The 21,711-nt window shown below is 43.5% G+C and overlaps 1 protein-coding gene across 2 annotated transcripts in view; it reads right to left on the bottom strand.

Annotated features, from left to right (window-relative positions):
- The window catches only part of SNX25 (sorting nexin 25), a 421,458-nt gene that overhangs the window by 297,564 nt on the left and 102,183 nt on the right, over positions 1-21,711 (bottom strand). For both annotated transcript variants that reach the window (XM_029586797.1, XM_029586849.1), the window contains exon 3: positions 19,120-19,336. In XM_029586797.1, the coding sequence (XP_029442657.1) occupies positions 19,120-19,336 (217 nt within the window). The remainder of the gene's footprint in view (positions 1-19,119; positions 19,337-21,711) is intronic.

The raw sequence follows: 21,711 nt of genomic DNA, 5'->3' as shown, positions 1-21,711 counted from the left end.
CTGTAACTAAAAACTCACCTGAGCTAAAAAAAATTCTAACTTATCCCTATCAATTAAAAAGCAGAATGAAAATACAAACAAAAAACAAACTTTGAAATGTTTGTATGCTAATGCCAGAAGTCTAAGAAGTAAGATGAGAGAATTAGAATGTATAGCAGTGAATGATGACAGACTTAATTGGCATCTTAGAGACATGGTGGAAGGAGGACAACCAATGGGACAGTGCTATACCGGGGTACAAATTATATCGCAATGATAGAGAGGAGCACCCGGGAGGCGGTGTGGCACTTTATGTCTGGGATGGCATAGAATCCAACAGGATAAACATCCTGCATGAGACTAAATGCACAATTGAATCTTTATGGTTAGAAATCCCTTGTGTGTCGGAGAAGACTATAGTGATAGGAGTATACTACCGTCCACCTGGTCAAGATGGTGAGATGGACAGTGAAATGCTAAGAGAAATTAGGGAAGCTAACCAAATTGGTAGTGCGGTAATAATGGGAAACTTCAATTACCGCAAAGTACAAATAATGCAGATGAATATTCGATCCTAACAAAATACTCCAAACAGCGTATTATGGTTAAGAAGTTTTTATATTTCAAAAGGCAACTCCACAGTTTTAAACGAACACCAGCTTAATGGCGTCCCCCGACACGGTCCCGTGTTTCGCCGCGGGCTGCATCGGGGGAGTCAGTTGGACCGTTAGATGATCAAGGGGTTAAAGGGGCACTTAGAGAAGATAAGGCCATCCCGGAAAGATTAAATGATTTCTTTTCTTCAGTGTTTACTAAACAGGATGTTGGGGAGGTACCCGTACTGGAGAAGGTTTTCAATTACCCCAATATTGACCGGGTAAATGTATCATTGGGTCACACTAGAGAGATAACGTTCCTGGATGGAATAAATGATAGCTTTATGGAGCAATTGGTTCAGGAACCGACGAGAGAGGGAGCAATTTTAGACCTAATTCTCAGTGGAGCACAGGATTTGGTGAGAGAGGTAACGGTGGTGGGGCCGCTTGGCAATAGTGATCATAATATGATCAAATTTGAATTAATGACTGGAAGGGGGACAATAAGCAAATCCATGGCTCTCGTGCTAAACTTTCAAAAGAAAAACTGATAAAATGAGAAAAATAGTTAGAAAAAAACTGAAAGGAGCAGCTACAAAGGTAAAAAGTGTGCAAGAGGCATGGTCATTGTTAAAAAATACTATCCTATAAGCACAGTCCAGATGTATTCCACACATTAAAAAAGGTAGAAAGCAGGCAAAACGATTACCGATATGGTTAAAAGGGGAGGTGAAAGAAGCAGTTTTAACCAAAAGATCTTCATTCAAAAATTGGAAGAAGGATCCAACAGAAGAAAATAGGATAATGCATAAACGTTGGCAAGTTAAATGTAAGACATTGATAAGACAGGCTAAGAGAGAATTTGAAAAGAAGTTGGCCGTAGAGGCAAACACTCACAGTAAAAACTTTTTAAAATATATCCGAAGCAGAAAGCCTGTGAGGGAGTCAGTTGGACCGTTAGATGATCAAGGGGTTAAAGGGGCACTTAGAGAAGATAAGGCCATCCCGGAAAGATTAAATGATTTCTTTTCTTCAGTGTTTACTAAACAGGATGTTGGGGAGGTACCCGTACTGGAGAAGGTTTTCATGGGTAATGATTCAGATGGACTGAATCAAAACACGGTGACCCTAGAAGATGTGGTAGACCTGATTAATAAACTGAAGAGTAGTAAATCACCTGGACCGGATGGTATACACCCCAGAGTTCTGAAGGAACTAAAAAATGAAATTTCAGACCTATTAGTAAAAATTTGTAACCTATCATTAAAATCATCCATTGTACCTGAAGACTGGAGGATAGCTAATGTAATCCCCATATTTAAAAAGGGCTCCAGGGGAGATCCGGGAAATTATAGACCGGTTAGCCTGACTTCAGTGCCAGGAAAAATAGTGGAAAGTGTTCTAAACATCAAAATCACAGAACATATAGAAAGACATGGTTTAATGGAAGTCAGCATGGCTTTACCCAAGGCAAGTCTTGCTTCACAAATCTGCTTCACTTTTTGGAAGGAGTTAATAAACATGTGGATAAAGTTGAACCGGTAGATGTAGTGTACTTGGATTTTCAGAAGGCATTTGATAAAGTTCCTCATGAGAGGCTTCTAGGAAAAGTAAAAAGTCATGGGATAGGTGGCGATGTCCTTTCGTGGATTGCAAACTGGCTAAAAGACAGGAAACAGAGTAGGATTAAATGGACAATTTTCTCAGTGGAAGGAGTGGGCAGTGGAGTGCTTCAGGGATCTGTACTGGGACCCTTACTTTTCAATATATTTATAAATGATCTGGAAAGAAATACGACAAGTGAGATAATCAAATTTGCAGATGACACAAAATTGTTCAGAGTAGTTAAATCACAAGCAGATTGTGATAAATTGCAGGAAGACCTTGTGAGGCTGGAAAATTGGGCATCTAAATGACAGATGAAATTTAATGTGGACAAGTGCAAGGTGATGCATATAGGGAAAAATAACCCATGCTATAGTTACACAATGTTAGGTTCCATATTAGGTGCTACTACCCAAGAAAGAGATCTAGGAGTCATAGTGGATAACACATTGAAATAGTCAGTTAAGTATGCTGCGGCAGACAAAAAAGCAAACAATGTTGGGAATTATTAGAAAGGGAATGGTGAATAAAACAGAAATTATTATAATGCCTCTGTATCGCTCCATGGTGAGATCGCACCTTGAATATTGTGTACAATTCTGGTCGCCGCATCTCAAAAAAAAAAAAAAAAAAGATATAATTGCGATGGAGAAGGTACAGAGAAGGGCTACCAAAATGATAAAGGGAATGGAACAGCTCCCCTATGAGGAAAGACTAAAGAGGTTAGGACTTTTCAGCTTGGAGAAGAGACGGCTAAGGGAGGATATGATAGAGGTGTTTAAAATCATGAGAGGTCTAGAACGGGTAGATGTGAATCTGTTTTTTACTCTTTCGGATAATAGAAAGACTAGGGGGCACTCCATGAAGTTAGCATGTGGCACATTTAAAACTAATCGGAGAAAGTTCTTTTTCACTCAACGTGCAATTAAACTCTGGAATTTGTTGCCAGAGGATGTGGTTGGTGCAGTTAGTATAGCTGTGTTTAAAAAAGGATTGGATAAGTTCTTGGAGGAGAAGTCCATTACCTGCTATTAATTAAGTTGACTTAGAAAATAGCCACTGCTATTACTAGCAACAGTAACATGGAGTAGACTTGGTTTTTGGGTAATTGCCAGGTTCTTATGGCCTGGATTGGCCACTGTTTGAAACAGGATGTTGGGCTTGATGGACCCTTGGTCTGACCCAGTATGGTATATTCTTATGTTCTTATCTGCACCAAAGCAGATTCTCACCTTCAAAGGAACAGAGATAGTGTTCTTAATGGTGGGACCAAACTATGGAATACTTTGCCAAGAAAGATTAGTCTCCAACTGGACTATCTTCACTTTAGAATAATCTCTAAAAACCTAGCTCTTTAGACAAATGTTCTATTAAATTACTTTGTTATCTAAACAGATATTCTCACTTTTCTTTCCCATTATCACAAGGACTTTAGGGGCAAAAATGCATCTCTGGGTCTCTGAGTCTTGTATAAAGTGCAATACCCATCCTGGGGGACTTGTGTCACGTTTTTTCAGCATGTTTCATGTTAGAACTGTTTTGGGATGAGGTCACAGATTTTCTGGAAAGTATTCGGCGGGGGGGGGAGGGGAAGGGGGTATTCCCTGGTCTGGGCTGTTAATTTTCCTGTCCATGGTATGCAGGTGTGTCCGGCTAACACAAAGGGAGTGTGATTCTTGGCATCAGCATTATTGCTAGCAAAGAAAGCTGTACTGCTGTGCAGTAAGACCAGTGAAGCTCCAGCTTTCACGCACTGGAAGGCGTTGATGCAGAAAACTGCACAAATTGAGAAAATATGATAGAAAGAGCCTAAAGGAGAAATTACTTACCTGATAATTTCGCTTTCCTTAGTGTAGACAGATGGACTCAGGACCAATGGGTATTGTGCTCTCCTGATAGCAGATGGAGTCAGGTTTCAAAACTGACGTCAGTCTACATATACCCATATATATATATATACCCATATATATACATATCTATATATAAAATATATATATTTTATATATATATATCACAAAATATATAAACACGGACTCCCCTGCTATATTACTGGGAGACTTCAACCTCCATGTAGATGCTACTCCTCCCTCAGCCAACTGTGAAGCCTTTCTTACAACCCTTAGAGCCATGGGTTTTGATCAAATCATAGACAAACCTACACACAAAGCTGGACACACACTAGACCACCTCTTCATTAACTCTGGTATCTCATATTCTTACCCTCCTGACTGCACCCCAGTCCCTTGGTCAGACCATGCTCTTATATCCTCCTCTCTGACAATTAATACACGCTCTAAACAACTACAACCCCATTCTACTATTCACTTCCGGAAATCATGCCCTTCTGACACCCTTATTGAACACTTATCTAAAGAATTCTCAAACTTGGACACAACCAATCCCAATGCAGCTATACTCTCTTGGCAGAACATCACGGAGGGTATAGCCAATAAACTATGCCCAGCAGTTGTAAGAACAATCAACCCGGATCAGAAAGCTAAACAACCTTGGTTTTCACCAGATCTTAAAAAGTCTAAACAAGACCTTAGACTTAAGGAACGCCAATGGCGCAAAGCACCCAGCCACACTATCTTATCCATCTACAAAGACCAGCTCCACCGATATAGAAACCTCATACTACGATCAAAAAAAATCTTCTTCGCTAGCAGAATCCATGAATTCCAATTCGACGCAAAGGCTCTAATTCACATACGTTTCGCAACTCACGAAAACCAATGCTCCGGCTATACCAGAGGATGAGGCACAAAACAAAGCAGAAGAACTTGCTCTTTTCTTTCAAAAAAAAATAAACACTTTAGCACGGCTCCCCCCTAACTCCTCCACACTACAGTCTACGGCCGAAAAACAGTCCAATATTGGAGCCAAATTTGATACCTTTGAACCCATCTCATCCAAGGAGATCGAATCCCTCCTAAAGAAACTGTAACCATCAAGCCATCCCTCAGACAATATACCTACTAAACTCCTCCTTCGTATCCCTGACACCATAGCCAGTCCCTTGGCAGACATCATAAACTGTACCTTATCAAGGAATTTATCCTGACTCTCTAAAATCAGCATCACTCAAACCTCTTCTGAAGAAACCCAACTTAGACACACAAGATCTCTCTAATTTCCGCCCAATCTCCAACCTTCCTTTTGTTGCAAAAATCACTGAAAAATTGGTCAATTCCCAACTATCGGATTTCCTAGACGATCACAATATTCTCTAACCTAATCAATACGGGTTTCACAAATCCTACAGCACAGAAACCCTCCTCCTCTCCCTTACGGATCACATCATCTTAGGCCTAGACAAAGGTCAAGATTTTCTGTTAGCTCTGCTTGACATCTCGGCAGCTTTTGACACTGTGAATCACTCCACTTTGCTAAGCCGTCTCTCAGACATTGGTATTTCAGGCTCAGTTCACAGATGGTTTAATTCTTTCCTAAGCAACAGAACCTACAAAGTCAAAATTAACAACAAAGAATCATCCAGTATTAAATCTTCAGTAGGTGTTCCTCAAGGATCCTCCTTATCCCCCACCCTTTTTAACATCTACCTCCTCCCCCTCTGTCAACTGCTTACTAACCTAAGATTAACACATTATCTCTATGCAGACGATGTGCAGATTTTAATCCCCATAAAAGAATCACTATCAAAGACCCTCCTATACTGGGAAAATTGCCTTCAATCCATTAAACAACTCCTCAACAATTTGAATCTAGTCCTAAATATGTCCAAAACCGAACTGCTCATTATTTCAACCAACCATCATGACTCCTCGCTTCAGCCCCCTCTTACAGCCCAAATTTCTCATGCTAGAGACCTCGGAGTAATCCTTGACAATCGCTTAAATTTAAAGAAATACATTAACAACACAACAAAGGATGGCTTCTACAAACTGCAAGTCCTAAAAAGGCTTAAACCCCTACTGTTTTTCCATGACTTCAGGACTGTCCTCCAAGCCACGCTCTTTGCCAAGATTGACTACTGCAACACTCTTCCTTCTGGGGCTTCCACTTTCATCCACAAAAGCATTGCAGATGCTCCAGAATGCAGCAGCTAGAGTCTTGTCCAATACAAACCACAGAGATCACATCTCCCCCATCTTAAAGAACCTACATTGGCTGCCAATAAATTATCGAATCTTACACAAATCCCTTACCATAATCCACAAAACGATCCACAAGCAACAACCGTTGGACCTCCAATTCCCCCTCAAACTTCATTCCTCATCCAGGCCCATCAGAGAATCATATAAAGGATCTCGCCATGTACCTCCTAACAAAACTTCACGCCACACCTCAACCAAAGAAAGAGCATTCTCTATAGCGGGACCCACTATTTGGAACAATTTACTGCCAAACCTCAGACAGGAACCCTGCCTACAAACATTTCGAAAAAGTCTTAAAACCTGGCTATTTAGCCAAGCTTTCCCTTAATCTATTCAATTTCAGAACTCCACATCTCAAGCCTACTGGACAACTTACTTAGTGATACCTTTTATCACAATGGTTATTCATCTGTCCTTCTCTTTCTTCTTCTCCCAAGTTCGATCTCCTTGTTATATGTAACTTTATTACCTCCTCTGATTATTTTACTGTTAAATGGTTGATAAGAATGTTTACCCCCTTGTTACATGTAAACCGATTTGATATGACACCTGTCATGAAGGTCGGTATATAAAAGAATTAAATAAATATATATCTATCTATATCTATCTATATCTATCTATATCTATCTATATCTATCTATATCTATATCTATCGTATATCTATCGATATCTATAGCTATCTATATCTATCTATCTCTATCTATATCTATCTACTATCATCTATATCTATCTATATCTATCTATATCTATCTATATCTATCTATATCTATCTATATCTATCTACTATATCTATCTATATCTATCTATATCTATCTATATCTATCTATATCTATCTATATCTATCTATATCTATCTATATCTATATCTAAGCATGCTGCATATGGGTATATGTAGGCTGACGTCAGCTTTGAAACCTGACTCCATCTGCTATCAGGAGAGCACAATACCCATTGGTCCTGAGTCCATCTGTCTAACCTAAGGAAAGCGAAATTATCAGGTAAGTAATTTTCTCCAATTTCCTAGTGTGTAGCCAGATGGACTCAGGACAAATGGGATGTACAAAAGCTACTCCTCCCTGCAGGTGGGAGGCTGCCCCTGGCCCACTTAACGCTGCCCTTGCGAAGGCTGTATCCTCCCTGGTCTGAACATCCAGGCAGTAGAACCTGGAGAAGGTGTGTAGGGAGGACCATGTTGCCGCCCGACAGATCTTGGCTGGCGAAAGTAGCCTGGTTTGAGCCCAGGAGACTGCCTGGGCCCTTGTAGAATGCGTCTTGACCTGTAGAGGTAATGGTTTTCCTGCCTCTAGGTAGGCTGCATTAATTACTTCTTTGATCCAGCGGGCTATGGTCACCCGTGATGCCACTTCCGCTTGTTTCTTGCTGCTATATAGAACGAACAGGTGATCAGTTTTGCACAAGGATTCTGATCTGTTCGGGTATCGGACTAGGATTCTGCCGACATTCAGGTGGCGAAGGAGGCGTGAGTCTTCCGAATCCCTATGCTCATCTGGTGATGGTAAGGATATGGTTGGTTCATATGGAACTGGGAAACCACTTTCGGAAGGAAGGATGGTATCATACGCAGCTGTATGGTGCCTGGGGTGAACCTGAGGAACGGTTCCCGACAGGATAATGCTTGCAATTCGGAGGTGCACCGAGCTGAGCATATTGCGATAAAAAATGCTGTCTTTAAGGGCAAGAGTTGTAAAGAGAGGCCGCTGGTTGGTCTGATGGACTCCCCTGCTAGGAAGTCTAGTACTAGGTGGAGGTTTCATAGAGTCACTGGCCACTTTAGTGGTGGTCGGAGTTGTTTGACTCCTTTCAAGAAGTGAGACACATCAGGATGAGTTGATAGTCTGACACTGTCCACGTCGGACCTGAAACAGGCCAGTGCTGTGACTTGAACCTTGAGGGAGTTGGACAACCCCGTCTGCATTCCATCCTGTAGGAATTCTAGGATCATGGGAATCTTGACTGTCCTTGGGAGGAGACCGCGGTCTTCACACTAGGCTTCGAATACTCTCCAGATCCGGATGTAAAACAGCAATGTGGAGAACCTGGGTGCCCGGAACAGGGTATCAATCACGGCTTTTGAGTAGCAGCGCTTCTTTAGATTAGTCCTCTCAAGGGCCATACCGTAAGAGAATCGAGCCAGGTCTTCATGGGAGATTGGACCTTGCTGAAGAAGGTCCCTGTGTGGCGGTAGAAGCAGAGGATTCCCGCCAATAGTCTTCGCATGTCCCGCGTACCATGGTCTTCTTGGCCAATCCGGGGCAACTAGTAGGACTAGCCCCCTATGGTTGCTCTATCTTCTGGATGACCCTGCCCCAGTAGTGGCCAGGTGGGAAGGCGTACAGGAGGTCTTCCTCTGGCCAGTTCTGGACGAGAGCGTCGATTCTCTGAGATTGTGATTCTCGTCTGTGGCTGAAGTATCTGGGGACTTGGGCATTGTGATGAGTTGCCAGTAGGTCCATGGCTGGGGGGCCCCAGCGATTTACTATCAGCTAAAAAAGACTGTGGCCGCCAACGACCATTCCCCCAGGTCTAGGCTCTCTCTGCTGAAGTAGTCTGCTGAGATGTTGTCTTTTCCCCAAGATGTGGGCGGCCAAAATCCCTTGCAGGTTTGTTCCACCCACTCCATGAGGGGGTCTATTTCCAGAGGACATTTGCTGGTCTTGGTTCCTCCCTGGCGGTTGATGTAAGCAACGGTTGTTGCGTTGTCTGACATGACTGACAGACTCACCTCGGATCTGTGGCTGAATCGTAGGCAGGCTAGTCTGACCGCTAGAGTTTCCAGGCAGTTTATGCTCCATTCCGCCTTTTTTTTTCCATTGTCCCTGGGCTGTCAGTTCTTGACAGTGGGCTCCCCACCCCCACAGGCTTGCATCCGTGGTGAGCAAGATCCAGTTCGGTAGGGATAGGTTTACACCGCTGCTTGGGTGTTCTTCCTGAAGCCACCACTGAAGCTGATGCCGAACCTCTGTCGGTAGGTTGAGGTGAATTGAGTAGTTCTGGGAAACTGGATTCCATCGTGACACTAGGGAGCGTTGTAACGGTCGCATATGGGCCCTTGCCCACGGAACAACTCCAGAGTTGATGTCATGAGGCCAAGGACTTGAAGGTAGTCGCATACCTTGGGGCGAGCAGAGTTCAACAGTTTTTGTAATTGAGCCATCAGTTTCCTTCTCCTTGGAGGTAGAAGGTAGACCCTGCTCTGTTTGTTATCGAACCGGACTCCCAGGTATTCTAGTGACTGAGAGGGCTGTAGACAGCTCTTGGCTGTGTTCACGACCCACCCAAGCTTTTGTAGTAGATTCTTGACTCTGGTGGTCACATGGTGACTCTCCTCCGGAGACTTTGCCCTGATCAGCCAATCGTCCAAGTAAGGATGTACCAGGACTCCTTTCCTCTGTGCTGCCGCCACTACCATCATAATTCTGGTGAAGGTTCTGGGGCAGTAGCTAGTCCAAAGGGTAGTGCTCGGAATTGATAATGATGGCCCAATATCGCAAAGCGCAGATGGTTCTGATGGACCGGGATGTGAACGTAGGCTTCAGATAGATCCAGGGAGGTTAAGAATTCTCCCGTAGTACCGCCATTGTAACGGAGCTCAGGGTTTCCATGCGGAAGTGTAGTACCTTCAGGTAACTGTTGATGGCCTTGAGGTCCAGGATAGGCCGGAATGTTCCTTCTTTCTTGGGAACGATAAAATAGATGGAATAGTGGCCAGTATTTTGTTGAAGCGTGGGCACTGCGGCTATTGCCTTCAGGCTAAGTGGTCTTGCTAGTGTGGTTTCCACTGCCAGTTTCTTGGAGTGGGAGTGGCACGGTGATTTCATAAATTTGTCTGGGGGGATGCTTTGGAATTCCAGAGAGTACCCCTCTCGAATGATAGTTAGGACCCACTTATCTGATGTTATCTCAACCCATATTTGGTAGAAGAGGGCAAGTCTGCCCCCTATGTCTTCTTCCTGTGGATGGGTCTGCGTCTTCTCATTGCGAGGTACGGTCAGAGCCTGCCCCAGAGTCTGCTCCCTCTCTTAATGTGCCATTTCCGAAAGGAATGGGATCTTCCTGAAGGGTGAGGTGCTTGGGCCGGTGTGCTCTTGTAAGGTTTAAAATGCAGCGATCCTTTACCCTTGGTTCTTCTGGGGGAGGAGCGCTATGTTCTCTTGTTCCTGTCTTCAGGTAATTGGGGTACTGGGGATTCACCCCATTTGTTGGCTAACTTCTCCAGTTTGCTACCAAAAAGGAGAGATCCTTTAAAAGGCATTTTTGTGAGGTTCACTTTGGAAGTCGCGCCAGCCGACCAATTCTGGAGCCATAATTGTCTTCTGGCCGCCACTGCGGCGGCGACACCCCTGGCTGAGGTGCGCACGATGTTTGCGGTAGCATCGGTGAGGAAGGAGATCGCAGGTTCCATCGCTTCTCCGGGCATGGTTGCGTCTCTGGAGAGGATCAAACAGGAACGTGCCACCAAGGCGCAGCAGGAAGCAATTTGTAGTGTCATTGCAGATACAAAGGACTGCTTAAGGATGGCTTCCAGCCTTCTGTCCTGGGTGTCCTTCAGTGCCACTCCTCCCTCCACAGGGATCGTGGTGCATTGAGACTGCATAGATCATAGCATCCACTTTAGGGAAGTGTAGAAGTTCCTTAGCCGTTGGTTCCAGCAGGTATAGGGCTTCTAGTGCCCGCCCCTCTTTGAAGCTGGCCTCAGGAAACATAGAAATGACGGCAGAAAACGACCAAACGGCCCATCCAGTCTGCCCAGCAAGCTTTCACACTTTTTTCCCTCATAGTTATCTGTTACTCTTGGCCCTTATTAGTAACGTTTTGGTGCTAGTTGCCTTCCTTACCTTCCACCCCTGCCATTGATGTAGAGAGCAGTGCTGGAGCTGCATTTAAGTGAAGTATCTAGCTTAATTGGTTAGGGATAGTAACTGCCGCAATAAGCAAGCAACTCTCACGCTTATTTGTTTACCCAGCCTGTGCAATTCAATCCTTGTTGGTTGTTTGACTATAAATCCTCTTTTATCTCCCCCTGCCGTTGAAGCAGTGAGCTGCGCTGGATATGTATTCCAAGTGAAATATCAGGCTTAATTGATTCAGAGTAGTAACCGCCGCAACAAGCAAGCTACTTCCAAGATTTTTTGTGAATGCAAATCTTTTTTTCCACATTTCCTCTTGCTGTTTAAGCATAGAGTAATGTCGGAGACGCATTAACAGTGAGTATGTTTATTGAATAAGGGTATTAAATTCCAGGTAGCAGCTGTCATTCCCGCAAGCCACCTCCATGCCTGTTCTCTTCATTCACATCCTCTAGACTTTATGAATTCACAGTATTTATCCCACGCTCCTTTGAAATCCTTCAGTTTTGGGCTTCACCACTTCCTCTGGAAGGGCGTTCCAGGTCATTCAGTTCCTTGATGGGCTCCAACATAGGAAAATAGCATTAGGCCTTACGGAGGTACACAAACATGGGATTCTTCTTTGATTCCGATGTAGGCTCTGTGCCTGGAAGACCCAGTGTCTTCATAGTCTGGGACATGAGGGCTGGTAATTCGTCCTTGTGGAAGAATCGGAACATGGGCCGGTATGGCTCCATCCCTGGGGGAATTTCTCCTTCTTCCAGGGAGTCAGTTTCCTCATCTGAGGTGTCTGGATCCTCATCAGGGATGCTCTTGGTTAGGAGAGGCATGTCTCGAGGAACTCAGGAGGGGCCAGGAAGGGCTTGAGCTTCCGGCAGGGCTTGAGTTAGGTGGGTAGCAGGGGCTGGTTGTGCCTGGACAAAGGTTTGTAGCCCTTTAAAAAAAATTCCACCCAGGAGAAGGTTCCTGGGTCCATGTTGATCCCAGGAGGGATTGTAATGGTCGCCCCAGAGGAATTTTCCTGTGGGGGCGCAGACTTGGAAATACTTAGGTCCAAGGTGCCATCAGTGGTTCCAGATTCCTCTCCTGGCTGTAGAGGATCTTGATTTGGTTCTCCCTGGTTCTGTTCACACTGTTGGCACAGGAGGGATTCCAATTCAGGCTGCATGGCTCTTAAGTGGCAGGCTGGGCAAAGGAAGGGTCCCTTGGCTTTCTTGGATGGTGGTGCCATTGTGCGTGTATAGGGCTTAAAAACTTGCCCGTGCGTGGAGTTATGTGCGTGAATGCGCTTAGTTGTGGGCATCAGATGCGAAGTTATGCACCAAAGTGCGCACAGTTGTGCGTATCGCTGTGGCATGACCCAGATGTGCGTGCTGCTGTGCGCTAAAGCCATAGTTAAGTGCGTCGGGCCTCCAGCCTGCCCCACGTGTACAGTCGGTTCGGGAGGGGAAAATGGCACCGACGATCCGAAGGCAAGATGGCGAACACCCCCCCCACCCCCCCCCAGGAGGGTCTCCACGTGTGTTGACCCTCTCACCAAATCAGGGCCATACCCAAAGGAGGGCTGCTCAACCAGATTAAACCTCGGAGGAAGGATGGTATGGCTGTTCGAGCCTTGGAGACCGGAGACTTAGAAGTAAAGTTTTCTACTTTACCTGGTCTCGGCGCTTACCGGGCGGTCCCCAGCTGCAGGGGGGGAATGGGGAATACCTTCACCGCCGCGCTCGAATCTGCACCCACTGCCTTTCAGCCACCTTGGGGGCTAAGTCCACACTGAGAATCGGCCGGAACTAAGGCTCACCCTCTGAGGGATATCGAAAATCACCTCAGGAAAGTCTCGACTGGGGGAGGAACCGTTAGGTTTCACCGCAGGAGAGCGGGGCTCTCTTCTTAAATGTAAATTTTCTCTCTTCTTATAAATGTTACACTATTCTCGTTTGGGATAGTGTCCGCATCTGCCTATGGAGACTGAGAAATACTGAAGAGCTAAGCATGTTGCATGGGTATATGTAGGCTGACAACTTTGAAATCTGAGTCCGTCTCCCATTTGCTATCAGGAGAGCACAATACCCATTGGTCCTGAGTCCATCTGGCTAAACGCTAGGAAAAAGGGTGTTCAAGGCTCAAAGAATGCTTCCTTTTATGGGATAAAGTTTTGGGAAAGTCTAAAAGGGTGGACTGTGTTTTATTTCTTGGCTTTTAGCATTGCCTGGATTATACACGAGCTTCAAGTTCCTCAGATGGTGGTGTGAGAGTGAATGGGTATGAAAGTGGTGTGACTGTTTTAAGGGGGGGGTTCAAACTTGTTGTAAAATATTGAGTCTAAGTATATTAATTCTAAGGATAGTGTTTCTTCCTCTGTCCTTTTACTGTACACGCTGATTGCTGTGTTTATTGTTATGAAGTTGGCTCAAATCAAAAAATAAAAAAAAATAAAAAGATGAATTTTTTTTTGTCCATGGTTTATTCTCCAGGTAAAATTAATTATGGTTCTAAACATTATAAAATAGGTGCTACCATATTTTGCCTGTTAGCAGCAAATGTTAATGTTGGATGCTATTTTATTATACAATATAGCAAGTTTTTATACTATAAAGGTCAATTATATTTGCATGGAATTTTACTGTGCTTAAAAATTACTAGGAAAAAGATCAGGCTCAAAAGATCCAGTTAGGGGGCTTTATTCTGCCAAAGTAATTGCATAATGATTTGTTAAAAACACTGGCAACAGCAGGGGAAAGAAGGAAAACAATAACTTATGATGTAAACAAATCTCTGTTCTGTTGCTCAGACCCACCCAACAGAAAAATATGAAAAATCAACCCGGTGCTTATATTTAACACAGGCAAACAATCTCATGAATATTCTTATTTCTTGAAGATCAAACCTGTTAGAGTGGAATTGGGGATAAGGAGCTTACAGAAAAGGAATTCAACTCTGGGTCTTTCAGGGCTCCAAACAGATCTGGGTTTCAGTCCGCCCACAATGAAAATTCAGACATTTATATACCCTTTGTTCAAAAGATTTTTGTATTTTGGGTCCTCAGTAAACCAGACCTGTTTGCTGCCCTCAGGAACTGAGTTGACTATACCCAATAGAACAGAAATTACCTTACATACTGACATTTTTTTCTTCTTACCTTACTGCTACAAGCCTGTCTTTGAAGGGGAACATCATTCTCCAAATTCAAGGCAATGTAGAATATTGTCTACACAGCAGAAACCCACATACACACACACACTCTGACCCCACCAGCTGGGTTTTATAATTGGGAGTTGCTTATTGTATTGTGATTTTAACACAACTCACTAGGAGCAAGCACTGAAATAGTGATATATAATTGAAAGTAAATAAATTAAGCAGATTATGAGCTATTTTACTTAATGGAGGGAGAGAAGCCATTTCATGCCAACAGCACAGCAGATGGCAATGTCAGAATGTCCCCCACTTTTCCCCAAAATGAGGCAAGGCTTCTAGTCATCACTGCTCTCCAACTAGCAAAGAGCAAATGACTTCTGCAGTAGAGCAATGAGCCTTCTCTTCAGCTTGGCTCTGAAACTGACCAGTCACCCTGGGATGGGCTCATACTCAATTGGACAATAAAGCACCTCTGTTCTGAGCAAATGTTTCTGCATCTCAGCCAGTAAGGGGTCATTATCAAGCTCAAGCTCTGAAGGGGAAATCTGCTTACCAGATATCTTTTTTCGTAAATACCGTATATAGTAATTAGATCACAGCTGCTTTTTGCTCTCCAGAGCAGGAGTTCCCAATCTAATCCTTAGGACACATCCAGCCAGTCTGGTTCCACAATAAATATTTATTTATTTTATTTATTTAGGGTTTTTATATACCGGCATTCATGATACAATCACATCATGCTGGTTTACAGATAAACAGGGGGGTGAAAACAAAAAACTTAAAACTGGAACCTGTGCGAGGAAAGAATGCAGTTACAATGAACAAGGATGATCAAAACTGGGAGGCGAGAGAAAGACAGTAGAAATTTAACATATGACAGAAGGATTATTTACAATGAACTGCAATGGCTGTACTATAGATGTTGATGGGGTGAGATTTAGTTGGAGTCCGGAAATGCTTGTTTAAACAGCCAAGTTAAGTCTTTTTCTGAAGGTTGGAAGGCAAGGCTCCTGTTGGAGATCAGGCGGAATGAAATTCCATATTGAAGGTCCAGCTGTTGAGAAGGCCCAGTTTCTCAAAGTTAGATGCTGAGTGGTTTTGGTATGAGGTACCTGGAGTGATCCTCTATATGCTTCTCTAGTGGGTCTTGAGGAGGTATGTTGTCTGAGCGGGAATTGTAGGTGTAGTGGAGCATGGTAATGGATGGCTTTATATATAATGGTGATGGACTTGTAGATGATTCTGAAGTGAATTGGGAGCCAGTAGGTTTTTTAGGATCAGTGATGTGTGGTCTCTTCTCCTAGTGTTTGTCAGAATTCCTGCTGCCGCGTTTTGGACCATCTGAAGTGGTTTGGTGTAAGAAGAAGGGAGGCCTAGTAAGATAGAATTACAGTAATCTATCTTTGAGAAAATAATTGCTTGTAGAATCGTTCTGAAATCTTGAGAGTGGAAGAGGTTTTATCCTTTTCAACACCTGGAGTTTATGGAAACAGTCCTTCGTTGTTCGGTTGATAAATGATTTCAAATTCAGCTGGTTGTCGATTATAACTCCTAAGTCTCTCACTTGGGTGGTATGTGGGTTGGCTGGTGGAGTTGAGGTGGTGTTACCATTTTCTGGTGAGATGAGCAGAAGTTCGGTCTTGGATGCATTTAATATCAGGTTTAGGCTAGCAAGGAGGCAGTTGATTTTTTGGAGGCAGTTTTCCCAATGTTCGAGTGTTTTCGTGAAGGATTCTTTAAGGGGGATCACGATCTGGATGTCGTCAGCATAGAGAATGTTTTAGATTCAGTTTGGTTAGCAGCTGGCATAGCAGAAGAAGATAAATGTTGAAAAGCGTGGGGGATAAGGAGGAACCTTGTGGAACTCCTACGGATGAGTCGTAGCAGGGTGATTCTTTGTTGTGGATTCTAACCCTTGTAGCCTCTGTTGCTGAGGAACATTTTGAACCATGCGAGTGCGGTACCTGTTATTCCGATGGTCGACAGCTGGTTTATGAGGATGGAGTGGTTAACTGTATCGAAAGCTGCCGAGAGGTCTAGTAGAATCAATAAGAAAGATTGTCCTTTATCGAGGCCCATGATGAGGTAAGTCTGTCAGGGATATGAGGAGGGATTCTGTACTTAATTCTTTACGGAACCCGTATTGGGAAGGGAATAGGAGTTTGTTATCTTCGATGTAGTCCGATAGTTGCGTATTAACTAATTTTTCCATGATCTTTGCTATGAAGGGCAGGTTGGCAATCGGGCAGAAGTTATTTGGATCTTTGGGATCCAAATTTGGTTTCTTTAGGAGTGGTTTGAGGGAGGCCAATTTGATTTCATCTGGATGGATTCCCTGAGATAGTGAACAGTTTATGATGTCAGCCAATGTTTTGGAAATGGTGTCAGGAATTATCAGGAGTAGTTTAGTGGGGATATGGTCGAAGGGATGAGAGGAAGGTTTCATTTTCTTTAAAACTGCTTGAATCTCTGTAGCGGTAATGGGTTCGAATGATTCAAGAGATATGTTTTCGTTGGGGAGCTGAAATGAGCTCGAATGGGGGGGGGGTGTTAGTGGGCAGCTGTGTTAGGAGGCTCATGATTTTGTTTTGGAAGAAGAGAGCCAACTCTTCGGCTTTAGATTGTGCTTGGTTGCTAGGGATGTCAGGTGAGTTGATTTGTGTTAGATTAGATACATAGGCAAAGAGGGCTTTAGCATCGAAGACAAGGTCATGGATCTTATGCACGTAGAAGTCCCTTTTTGATCTTAAGGTAGAGGTCTTGTAGTGGTGCAGGGCGAGTTTATAGGTGGAGAGTGTGCTGGAGCAAGGGGCTTTTCGCCATTTTCTGTCAAACTCTGTTTTAGCTTTCGAAGTTCATTTGTGAACCATGGTTGTCTTTTGGAAGAGTTGGTGTTGAATTTTTTTGTTGCTAGAGGGCATAGTTTATTTGCTACAGCCTCTGCAATGTTACTTCAGGAAAGGAGGGCAGAATTAGGATTGGTGAGGTCTGAGAGGAAGTTGTGAGGCCAGTTGTTTACTGAGGTCTTCAGAGGAGCAGGATCTTCTGTAGAGAAAGGAGGGTTGAGGTGAGTGAGCGATGCTGGTTTTTCAGCGTGAAGCTGGTGGAAATTAGTGCGTGATCTAACCAAGGAACCTTCTTGCAGTTGAGGTGTGATGAATGCTTGATGCCTGAGTTTACGAAGATAAGGTCCAACGTGTGACCGGCTTTGTGGGTAGGTTTGTTGACTATCTGTTTGAATCCCATGGCTGAGAGGGCAGTGAGAAAAGCCTCACAGCTGGCTGAGAGGCTTTTCTCTCAGCCAGCTGTGAGGTTGTCTACATGCAAGTTGAAATCTCCTAGAATTATCGCTGGAGCGTTCAGATTAATGTAAGTTGTAGTTATTTCAACAATGGGGGAAACTTCTGTTTCCAGGAGGCACGGAGGGGCGTAGTTGGTCTGATGTAAAAAGGCCAATTTCTAGTTTAGGATCTGATTTAACTGGGTGTTGCGAAATCTGAGGTCTTTTTTGGTTGCTAGTAGAATGCCCCCCCCCCTTTTTTTTCTGTCGGGGGAGAGAAAAGAAGTCGTAGGTCAGTGTTGGTAGTTGGTTTATTATTGCTGTATCCGAGGGTTTAAGCCATGTTTCTGTTTTAACGCAGATGTCCGGCTTAGCATCTAGGAGGTAGTCATTGAGGATCAATGATTTCTTGGTAAGGGATTGAGAATTAAATAGAGTGAGGCCTAGGAGTTGGGTGATCGGTGCAATCAGGATGGCGGTGAGGGTTTTTAAGGTGCAGTATTGGGCATGCTTGGTTAATTTTCCTGATGTGGATAGACTGTGTTGAAGAATAGGGATTGATAAAACTGGATGCATTCTGGGTTGTCGAGCCAGCAAGTTGGGGTTGACTGGTAGGGTGATTCGGATGAAAGCTGGATAGAGGTTCCTTGGTTAGATGTTAGAGGTTGGATGTGGATGAATTCTGGAATGAGCTGGATGAAGGTTGGAATGGTATATGCCGGAATGGGTTTAATGGATGTTGTGGGTGATTGTTGGAGCTGGCTTGTTGAAGTTGTTGAGAGTGAAAGTGGGAATAGGTTTGGTTAAAGCTGTTGTGGCAGAAGGCTGATGCCGGATTGGTGTAGTTGTTGTGGATGAGTATTGCAATTAGTATCTAAGAGCTGGAATGGGAGGATGTCGGGGAGAACTGGTTGATTGCTGGCATGAAAGGATGAGAGAGGAAGGCTGGATGGTTGTTGGGGGCTGATCTGGAGAAATAGAGATGAGAGAGATTGTAGTCTGCAGCAGTAAGAAGTTGAGGCAAGCACTCCGGTACTGCATGAAGGGGTGCACAAAGGGGAAGGCCCCTTTGTCGCGCTGCTCGGCACGCGGCACCTAGCTGGGCCCCGATTTAAATCCCAGCAAGGGCTGGCCCTGATTGGATGCTCAGTGGTGCCTGTCGGGGTTGGCTGGACTCAGGAGGGCGGAATCGGGGGCAGGCCAAGTTCCCTGACTCGGACGGGCGAACGGCGTGGTCTGCCTCGCGGTCGGCGCAGGAGCAGCTCGGGGTGAGTGAATTTTTTTTTGATTGCCTTGATAGATGCGATAGATGTACATATGATGGAAGCAACATGCAAATCTCTCATATGCATATTCATTGTGAATAGCCTGAAAACCAGACTGGCTGGGTGTGTACCGAGGACTGGGCTGAAAACCCATGCTTCAAAGAAAATATTAAGCAGGGCTGCCAATGACTATATTACAACTATTATAAACTGATTAACAATATAAGATTTCATTAGATATGCATCTTTTTAAAACTTTTTTTTTTCTTACCTGGTATTGGCTGCTTTGAGGTCACAAAAGTGTGTATGTAAAGCTTTTACTACGTCACTGCAGACAACATTGACGACATCGATGTGATGCAGCCTGTGTCGCAGCTGTCTTCCCACCATCCAGAAGTCTTCAGATAGCAGGTGGTAGAGCTGTCCTTCATCTTTGCCGAGTCCTCCATACCAAGACAGGACATAATCTCTGTAGACGTAGTCAAAGACTATGAGAAAAGTAAAAGTCATGTCACCAAGCCTGTGGGCAGCAGCAGTATTAGCCAGATTCTTCAAATTAGCAAAACTGACTGTTCCTTATTACTCTTATTCTTTCGCCTCCATTTTTAGTCCATTTCTTATTGGTTTACACTTTTCTGAAATTTAAAAAAAAAAAAAAAAAAGTGTGAACCTATTATGGTTTTACCCCATGTATTTGTTTAAAAATAAACAAATAAATAGAAAAGCTCCCCCTTTCCTTTGTTCCTTTCTTCAGCAGTTTGTTCCGTATTCATCCTTCACTGCAAGGTTGACACAGGGGACCTGTGATCAGCACGAAGTTATCTAAGTTTGTAATGGCATCAGTGGCTACATACGAAGAAGCACTTTCAAAAACTTCAAATAGCTAATGACTTCTCAGAAATGAAATAAAATTCAGAATGTAAATTAACTGCCAATCAAATTAACAAAAAAATTCTGCTTGCACTACTAAAACACAGCATATCAAGAGTACATTACAAGATAATTAACTGTATGGCAAGGGAATGCATAATGTGCCTTTCTGCTTAGATGCAGCTTCTTGAAATTAAGCAAGAGGGAGTCTGTTATATTAAACTGCTCAAAGCCACCAGAGGTTATCGTGGAAAGCCTGTAAGTGGATTCTGTCTGTCATGTGTGATGAAAGAATCCATTGAAGCTTACTCTGGCAGCAGAAAAATGTATTTCGGAAAACAAATCACCACGGTACCTCCTAAGCCTTCTCAGCATGCTGCACACTAATACACTGGGTCCAAATGTTAATGCACCTCCACTTGCCTACATCAATTCAGTAAGGCTAATTTTTGTTTTCTTAGTCAACCAACCAATAAACACAAAACTGATTTACAGTAGCCAAATTTAAAACTTTTACATAATAAACTGGCCTAAAATCAGCTGCTTGGAATGAAACAAAGAGAAAGGAGTGTATGCTTGGAAGATGACGACAGTGTCCAAGACCCTGAAAGCAAGCATTTCTTAAAGCTAAAGACGACCCCTCTGCTCTCGGGCTGACAAAGTCCCCAGAAGCACTTGATGCATTTGCAGATGGAGCTTTGCTCTAAGTCGGTCCCACTAATCTTCATTAAGATCTTATGCGCTCTCACTACACTTAATAGAACAGATGCACTTCAAACTAGATTCCAAAAAATATCAATGCGTCTGTTTCTTAGTTCTATTACTTCCTCTGAGTCTTACTCATTTGAAACCTTTTTTTCCCCCCAATTATCCTAAAATGTTTTAACTTGTATTTACTTTTAATAAAGTATGCATACGTATGAATTTATCAGTGCTTTTCAACTATATCCTACAGAAAATAACTTCAACCTAATTAGGTTCAGATTTTTTTTTTACCCCGTTTCTTCCGGTTTCTTTGGGATTCTAGATCAATCAGAACCTGGCACGATGACCCTTCATTCGCAATTGACTACGGATTTTACATCTAGGACATATGATTTTACGGGGTTTATAAAAAACAAGTTTAGGGATTAAAATGTCAGGCAATTAGAAGATTTTGGTGGATATCAAAAATAAGTGTCTATCGCTGTTTTGCAGCACAAATTACAATTTTGGCATATTTTTAGGTGGATACAATTTAATAAGGCATAAACAGATTTATCACTGTTTTGCAGCACAAATTACAATTTTGGCATATTTTTAGGTGGATACAATTTAATAAGGCATAAACAGATTTATCTTAAAAAAATTTACAAACTGTTGTGCAGAGTGCACATGGCTATGATGAGAGTGGCAGGGTGGGTATGCACTTGAAAGAAAATGCAGATGGGTCTCCAATTGGACTACCAAGTAAACAAACTGACTGGCCCACCAGGGCAAAAACATGTCTGATTACCCACTCCATCCCTGCCAAGCAATAACCCAAGCCAGCACTGGCTCAAGACTAGGTTTTTATAAAGAGATATCACCCCCCTCTCTTCTGCTCCTGAGTGAAGAAAGGCAGTATTCACTAACTTCACACCGTGCAACTCCAATGATGTCAATCACAGTGTGGTGAAGGGGGGTATAGAACAGTCCTCCATTCTGCAGCAGTCTGAGAAGGGAACGGAACCATTATGGCATTTCTCTCTCTCAAACAGCACAGAGTGACAGTGCATATATACACTGCAACCATATGCTCTCTGCTTCCCCAGTCCTGCCCTGCTTATGCAGGCATGCATGAAGTGAAAGCATATTGATGTTTCGCACCCAAGCCTGCACAGAGGCCCAACACCACAGAAATGGGTGACCTGCAGACAGGACTTTTGTGTTAACTGGGGATGGGGGTTAATGGTGTTGGTATGCACTGCACGGAGTAAAGTTGCTCTTGCCTTCTGCTGGTAATAAGAGCAGT

The sequence above is a fragment of the Rhinatrema bivittatum genome, chromosome 1 (genome assembly GCF_901001135.1).
Source record: "Rhinatrema bivittatum chromosome 1, aRhiBiv1.1, whole genome shotgun sequence".
NCBI classification, from domain to species: Eukaryota; Metazoa; Chordata; class Amphibia; order Gymnophiona; family Rhinatrematidae; genus Rhinatrema; species Rhinatrema bivittatum.
This window is presented reverse-complemented; position numbering and strand designations above follow the sequence as displayed.